This window comes from Vicugna pacos, chromosome 4 (assembly GCF_048564905.1).
Source record: "Vicugna pacos chromosome 4, VicPac4, whole genome shotgun sequence".
Taxonomy (NCBI): domain Eukaryota; kingdom Metazoa; phylum Chordata; class Mammalia; order Artiodactyla; family Camelidae; genus Vicugna; species Vicugna pacos.
The window spans coordinates 47149354-47157986 of NC_132990.1; the positions used below are offsets into that span (position 1 = coordinate 47149354).

An 8633-nucleotide genomic window follows, 5' to 3' on the forward strand; every position below is an offset into this window, starting at 1 on the left:
AGGCATTACTGCTCATGAGTCCTACAGAGCGCAGATATATTTCCAGAAATACTGTCATTTGTATTACATATGGCTTTAAAGTATCTTCATAAATTACACCTTCAAAGCAAACTGCAGAGCACTGAAGTCTTTTGCTACGTCATCTCAGTTTCACCAGACCCATTGCCTTTTATCTACATATGCAATGAAAATAAATTGGTTTTAGTGAGCTTGGTCCTTTGGTTTCATCAACTTCATCATAGGGTATTTTTGATGATGTATGATCTTTAAATCTATAATGGTATCTTTCTGCTCTGTGGGTTTCATTGGTTCAAACTTGTCTTCCAATTATGCTTTCCTGAGATGTATAACAGCTAAGACGGGGCTTCCAGGCTGTGGTTTATTTCTGGTATTGTATCTATTAAGTAACCAAATTTGAAAAACAACAAAAATTGTGCTTTGACTTCATATACATTAGACCATTTAGCATGAAACCTGTCCAACTTCAGAGGTTTTGGCAACAGAAATATAGTCACCTATTAAATTAGTTACCTTGTCCTAAAAAGTGGTCAGTAGCCCAACATGGTAATAAGAAATCTCTTTCTCAAAATAATTACCATTTTATTTCAAACTGATTATAAAATAAGTACTGTTTTCTACCCAAAATTCCCATGAAATCTTTTAGTAAGTATTCTTGTTTCATATTAGGAGTTTAAATGAATAAAGCATTATTCACATAAAGGAAAGAAGTACTTTGATCTACTACACTATTTTCGAAAGGAAAGTAAAACCACAACGTATTATGACACCCTGGACTGAAGATGATCTGGGACACAAAAAGCCTTGAGCAAAACTTCTCTCCTTTGTGGAGAGAAAGCAACAATGTCATTCAGCTATTTACATACGGCCCAGCTACTAATGAGGAACTGTTTTCTGCTTGCCATGAAGAAAAAGGTGAACTTTATGAATAAATATCACTGGGAGTCATTACCACCTGTATACACAGGTAACAGGTAGCTGATAAGAAAATAGTGTAAGAAGCAAAATGGACCTGTAGCAGGGAAATCTGTCTTAAGGTATGATTGGGGTAAAAGATTAACTGTAGGTAGATACTTGTGTTGCCTGGCAAAGCCCTTTAAGTTCCAAGATGAGGAAAGCTCTTTCATATAGATGTGGGGCTTTCCATGAGAGGTCTAGAACGTTCTAGAATTAACATGATCTTGGACACATGGGAGTTGAACCTACTCTTAGAGATTTTAAGAAAAGAGGAACTTCAGCTTCCTGCCTTAACCATGTGGCTTCTGTCTCTTTTATACAGCTGTAATTATCAGGCTTAAAATTCAGCCCAAGTCCACCCTTTCTTTTGCAGCATTCATTTATTTACTCAATAATTATATATTGAGCACCTCTCATATTCCAGGCACAACTTTAGGAGCTGGGATTCAGGAGGGAGCAAAAGACATCAAAATTCTTCCTCTTGTGGTCTTTATTATTCTAGCAATAAACCGTTCAATCCTCAGTAACATCCTGATTTCTTGTATGAAATTGGGTCAACTTCTTTGATCAAAGCTAGTTTTGTTAGAATTTAATTCCTTCAACAAAAAAACTCAGCTACACGAAAACCAGCATTAGGTTTACACTCACAATTTGACAGCATTTGGGGCGGGTGCTTCTCTATTATTTGTCATTCTCCTGTTTCCTAGAAGTGTACCCTGAACTGAAGAACAGCTTTCCTCCATCCTGGAAGGGGCAACCCCAGTTCAAACCCATCTGCATCCTTGAAGGGACACAGGAGGAATATGAAGGAAGAGGGGTCCTAGCCATCCATATGGCTCACTCAACACTGGGGAGAAATGGAACTGCCTTTACATCAAGTTTCCTAGGAAGGATATAGGGAAAGCTGTACCACAAATACTATTTCAGCTAATGTAATGATTGCTACTACTACCACTGTGCTTTGATGTCATATACATTAGAATACTTAGTCCTCACAGCAAGCCCATGAGGAACAGATGAGAAAACAGGCTGAAAAAGGCAAGCGACTTGCCTACAATGAAGAGCTCTGGCAAACTGGTGGTGCTGGATTCATACTTGGGTCTGTATGATTTCAAGGGCCCCTCTCTTATAAAAAAAAACAAACTCTGATGTTATTTATCTAATAAAACCACAGAAAGGAATTATTAAACTTAAACCATCATTATTTCACAACCTACAGAATGACATTACCCCCAAGATGAAGAGGATACAGGTTTTGAATATCACCCATGCATTTTCAGTTCCTTCTCTGAATCTTAGCTACCATAATAATTAAAAGCATTGTTTTGAGCATTGTGTTATGTCCATCCTCATATAATAAGACCACTCTTGCCTGTATTGATTAAAATTTAAAAGACAGAAGTGTTCGGTGCAGATATCTAGTTGTATACCTTGGACCGAGAAGCTTCAGGTGCTTTCACACTTGAAGATGAAGAAATCTCCAATATGAAGGAAGTTCACTTTGGTTTGATCCAGGAAGAACAAAGATTCACAGTTCTGAGAATAAAGAAAGAATCAGACCTTATCAGGACATTTGGTTCTAATTAACCAGTAACAAAATTGTTCTACAGTGCAACTGTGTAAAATTAGCTGAATCATTTGAGCTAGAGAAGGTCAAAAAACAACGATTACAATCAAGATATGGTGATTACTGCATATATTTCAATGCGTGGGAGTGAGCTTTCCTTCATTTTCTTTTTCTCATTAAAATTAAAATGTTAACGAATGTAAGTTTGGTAAGTGAACAAGATAATTTAACAGTATTTTGATAATGAAGCACATTCCTTGTAAAACATAAATCCTTGGATACTTAGTCTCTCAATTCCCTTTCTTCTATCTCCACAAGGCTGTCTCTGTCTAGACTGAGTCGTGCCTTTGCTCAATAAAACAAAACAAAACACAAATCATCTAGTGGTAGCAATCTGAATGAAGACCTGGCCCAGAGGACCAAAAAATGCCCCTTGACTGAAAACAGTAGGACATTATGATCTAAATTACTCATTTGGCATTTACCATAAATCTCTGAGTAACATTAGTTATCTTTTCAGATAAAACTCAATAAAAATTTGCTGACTATATTCCATGTGCAAAGCATGGTACTAGATATTAAGAATGAGGGGGTAAATAGAAAATCAGGCTAGCTCCTCTGAAATCTATCACTGAAGAAAATGATATATGCAAATAATTCTGACATCAAGCAGTAATTTCAGGGATAGAGAGAAAAATGGTATAGTTTTGAAGAGCAATGCTAACTTGATGTGATTATATTTTATACTTTCTAATTTCTTATAAACCCTTGAAAACCAGAAATCTGTATTTTCCAAAACCTTGCATATATAGGTGTTTTAATCAGCTGTCTTTTTTAGCGAAGAACAGACATTGGGTACATCTAAAATATAGGTGTTGCCTAATATCAGCTGCAGGCACAATTGGGTCAGGCTTTTTGAACAGGACATAAGAATGTCTTTCTGCATTCCTTGGATCTGGTTTTCTGTATATTGGCTTCATTCTTCAAAGATCCTCTAATAGTGGGATTAAAAATAACCCCAGAAATATTGCACCTGGAGAGTAATCCTGGCAGAAAGAGAGCTTCTCTCCCCACCAATGTTTGTCAAAAGTCATGGAATTCATTCCTAAAGGAGTGTTTTAGGTTGTGTGTCCATCACCACAGAAGTCGCTGGGGCCAGATGAATGGAATACACTGACTGGCCAGTCTGAGTCACATGCCCACCTCTGGAGCTCGTGAGGGATCCAAAGCTCACGACTGAGAGCTATATGGGGAGATTTCCCAGAGGGAAACCTAAATGTAGTTACCATTGGAAAAGAAAATGTCTTCTAGGCAAGACAAACATCATGTGCCCATCATAAAAAGTACTCAGCAAATACTTGTTAATTGATGTATTGATTAGTAAGCCTGGAATAAGTGAGACGATGATAGATCCGATGTGTGAAGGGAAACACAGCCAAGATAAATTGTGAAATGAAGCTACAGAGGTGGACAGTAGCCTGCCTGGATAAGTCAACAAAACGGAGCTGATCTTCACTGTCTGCACTGTGTGAGAAGGATTAACTGGGTCTGTAATCAGTAAACAACCCTGAGAGTTTGCTCAAGTTAAGTTCTGCCTTCTGTGATATGAAAATGGTATCACAGGTACCAGAAGATGAACATGGCTACTGTGATGGCCAGGACACAAGAAAAGAAAAATAAATAAAATGAAATAGAAATCTTAAAATCACTCTGTGGATCCCAACAGATACAGTTATGAAAACCAGACTATTTATTAATCAAGCTTTTGTGTATCACTTTAAAGGATTTCCCTAAAAAAGCTACGAGAAAAAGGTCACTCTTATTTGAACTATAGGATGATCTGAATTGGCAACGATACACCAACACTTCAAAAAAACAAACAAATAAAAAATCAAGAAGAGGTAAAGTAATCAATATACGCGGATGATATGATACTATATGTAGAAAACCCTAAAGACTCCGCACAAAAACGATTCGGGTTGATGAAAGAATTCAGCAAGGGACACTCATGCTCCCGCAGGCCTCTTCCCGGGCTGACTTTGCGCCGCCTCGCGCCCTAGCGCGCGAGGTGCAGTGACGTGCAGCCCGGCGCCACCCGGCAGGCCCCAGCCGTTTGGGGGCCCGAGACTCTTACAATGGCAGAGCAGCTTTCTCCAGGAAAGACGACGGACCAGGTGTGCTCCTGCCTTTTCAAAACGCCTGGGCGAAAAGGGGCTACAGGCCGCAGAAAACGCCCGACCTGCGGCCGAGAGTCCGGAGACGGCGACAGCAGCAGCGACGAAGGCAGCACCGTGGTTCGCCCGGAAAAGAAGCGGGAGACCCACAATCCGATGACGCAGACGACCCGTGTTAGCGGTAAACGGAAGGCGGCCTACGGCGACCTCAGTAGCGAGGAGGAGGAGAGGGGGGAGAACAAGCCCGAGAGTCCCGGCGTGGTCTACAAGTCCACTCACTCCGCGAAACCCGTGGGGCCAGAAGACATGGGGGCGACTGCTGTCTCCGAGCTAGACACAGAGAAGGAGCGAGACGCACAAGCCATCTTTGAGCGCAGCCGGAAGATCCAGGAGGAGCTGGGGGGCAAGGACGACGACAAGATCTACCGGGGAATCAATAATTATCAGAAATACATGAAGCCCAGGGATACGTCTACGAGCCATGCGTCCTCTGGGATGCTGAGGAAGGGCCCCGTCCGAGCTCCCGAGCATTTACGTGCCACGGTGCGCTGGGATTACCAGCCCGACATTTGTAAGGACTACAAGGAAACTGGCTTTTGTGGCTTCGGAGACAGCTGCAAATTCCTCCATGACCGTTCAGATTACAAGCATGGGTGGCAGATCGAACGTGAGCTTGATGAGGGTCGCTATGGTGTCTATGAGGACGAAAACTATGAAGTGGGAAGCGATGAGGAGGAAATACCAGTTAAGTGTTTCATCTGTCGCCAGACCTTCCAAAACCCAGTTGTCACCAAGTGCAGGCATTATTTCTGCGAGAGCTGTGCACTGCAGCATTTCCGCACCACCCAACGCTGCTACGTCTGTGACCAGCAGACCAATGGTGTCTTCAATCCAGCGAAAGAACTGATTGCTAAACTGGAGAAGCATCGAGCAGCAGAAAAGGGTGGTGCTTCCGATTTCCCAGAAGACCCTGATGAGGGTCCAATTCCCATTATTTAGTTTTCCATTATTATCAAATCTCAAAATAAATGTTCTGTTGTTTTGGAAATCTTAAAAAAAGAATTCGGCAAGGTGGCAGGATACAAGATTAACATACAGAAATCAGTAGCATTTCTTTACTGTATAAATGAAATATCAGAAAAGGAAAGTAAAGAAACAATCTCTTTTAAAATTGCATCCAAAAAACTAAAATACTTAGGAATAATCTGACCAAGGAAGTGAAAGACATATGCAGAGAGCTACAAAACACTGACTAAGGAAATTAAAGATGACTTAAAGAAATGGAATGATATCCCATGTTCTTGGATTAGAAGAATTAGTATTGTTAAAATGGCCATACTACCCAAAGAAATCTACAAATTTAATACAATCCCTATCAAACTTCCCAGGACACTTACCACAGAACTAAAACAAATAATCCTAAAATTTATATGGAATCACAAAAGACCCAGAATTGCCAAAGCAATACTGAAGTAAAGAATGAAGCTGGAAGAATAACCCTCCTAGACTTCAGACAATACTACAGAGCTACAGTAATCAAAACAGCATAGTATTGAAACAAAAACAAACATATGGATCAATGGAACAGAATAGGGAGCTCAGAAATAAACCCAGAAACTTTTGGTCAATTAATCTTTGACAAAGGAGGCAAGAATATACAATGGATTAAAGACAGTCTCCTCAGCAAACAGTGTTGGCATAACTGGACGGCTACATGTAATGAAGTTGGAATACTCCCTCACACCATACACAAAAATAAACTCAAAATGGCTTAAAGACTTAAACATAAGACAAGACACTATAAACCTCTCAGAAGAAAACATAAATAAATAAATCTTAGCAATGTTCTCCTAGGGCAATCTACCCAGGCAATAGAAATAGAAGCAAAAATAAACAAATGGGACCTAATTAAACTTACAAGCTTTTGCACAGCAAAGGAAGCCATAAACAAAACAAAAAGACAACCTAAGAATAGGAGAAAATATTTGCAAATGATTCAACCAACAAGGGCTTAATTTCTAGAATATATAAACAACTCATACAACTTAATAAGAAAAACACACACACACACACACCCAAAAATGGTCAGAAGACCTAAACAAGCAATTCTCCAATGAAGACATACAAATGGCCAATAGATACATGAAAAAATGCTCAATATTGCTAATTATCAAAGAAATGTACATCAAAACTACAATGAATTATCAACAAATGATAAATGCTGGAGAGGGTGTGGAGAAAAGGGTACCCTCCTACGTTGTTGGTAGGAATGTAGTTTGGTGTAGCCATTATGGAAAATAGTCTGGAGATTCCTCAAAAAACTAGAAGTAGACTTACCATGTGATCCAGTAATCCCACTCCTGGGCATATATCCAGAGGGAACCTTAATTCAAAAAGATATGTGTGTGCCAGTGTTCATAGCAGCACTATTTACAATAGCCAAGACATGGAAATAGCCTAAATGTCCATCAACAGATGACTAGATAAAGAAGTTGTGGTATATTCAAACAATGAAATACTACTCAGCCATAAAAAATAATGAAACAATGCCATTTGCAGCAACATGGATGGAACTGGAGATTGTCATTCTAAGTGAAGTAAACCATAAAGAAAAAGAAAAATACCACGTGGTATCTATCACTTATATGTGGAATCTGAAAAAAAGACAAATGAACTTATTTACAAAACAGAAACAGACTTATAGACACAGAAAACAAACTTATGGTTACCCGAGGGGAAAGTGTGGAAAGGGATAAATTGGGAGTTCAAGATTTGCAGACACTAATATATATATATCTCTCTAACAGATAAACAACAAGATTATACTGTATAGCACAGGAAACTATATTCAATATCTTGTAGTAACCTATGGTGAAAAAGAATATGAAAACGAATATATGTATGTTCATGTATAACTGAAGCAGTATGCTGTACATCAGAAATTGACACATTGTAAACTGACTATACTTCAATAAAATAGATATACTTAAAAAATCAATTCATCTTGTAAAGACTATGCCTATAAAAAGACACAAACTTTGATAATGGAGTATATTTGTAAGGTAGAGAAACCTTTGAAAATGTGTAAAAATGTGTCAATGCTTTTTTCTTAAATGACTTAATTTTTATTATCATATTACCTTAAACAAATTTTAATTAATGCATTAAAAGCTTTGAGTGATTATTACTTTACCCAACCAGGAACTAGAATAAGTTTCAAGAAGACTTCAAGTCCAGCCATGTGCCTACAGGAAAAGCTACACCTACAGTATCACAGACAAAAGGCCTCACATGTCAATCTCAGCATCTCACAATTCATGCCACTTGCCCAACTCCTTGCAAACGTCCATTTTTACGTGGCAATGATTCATTTAAAATAATTAGAAACCTGTCATTTTTCACTTATTAATGCAGAAACAATTTTTAGTTCCTACAAACACTGTGCCAGAAAGGAGGATACAAAAATGAACAAAATATGTCTCCTGCTCCTAAGGCACTCATGGACTAAAGACACCCAGGTGAGCAAAAACCTCCACACAGTATGAGGCACAATGGGACAGAAGGACATGCAAGGTAAGAGAGCTACAAACTCTATTTGTACTTGATCATGCTCAGGATTTGCAGATACTAACTACTATATATAAAACAGATGAACAACAAGGTCCTACTGTGTAGCACAGCGAACTATATCCAGTATCTTGTAATAACCTATAATGAAAAAGAGTATGAAAAGTTATACATATATATGTATAACTGAATCACTATGCTGTACACTAGAAATTAACATATCATAAATCGACTATACTTTTATATAAAAACAATTAAATATACATATATAAATTGTGATATTTAAGGTTAAAAAAAAAAGTTAGTCATCCCAAAATAATTCTGAGTACGTTATCTCCAAAGCTTTATAC

General features: G+C 38.4%; 1 protein-coding gene across 1 annotated transcript; it reads left to right on the top strand.

The window, feature by feature from the left end:
* Positions 1-4548: 4548 nt before the first annotated feature.
* Positions 4549-7714, top strand: LOC102525679 (E3 ubiquitin-protein ligase RNF113A-like). Its single transcript, XM_006204149.3, has one exon. The coding sequence runs from the start codon at positions 4678-4680 to the stop codon at positions 5713-5715; it is 1038 nt and encodes a 345-aa protein (XP_006204211.1). The 5' UTR covers positions 4549-4677; the 3' UTR covers positions 5716-7714.
* Positions 7715-8633: the final 919 nt, after the last annotated feature.

What these genes read in the sequence shown, in the direction of transcription:
- LOC102525679 (XM_006204149.3), top strand. Translation starts at nt 4,678, where the DNA reads ATGGCAGAGCAGCTTTCTCCAGGAAAGACGACGGACCAGGTGTGCTCC.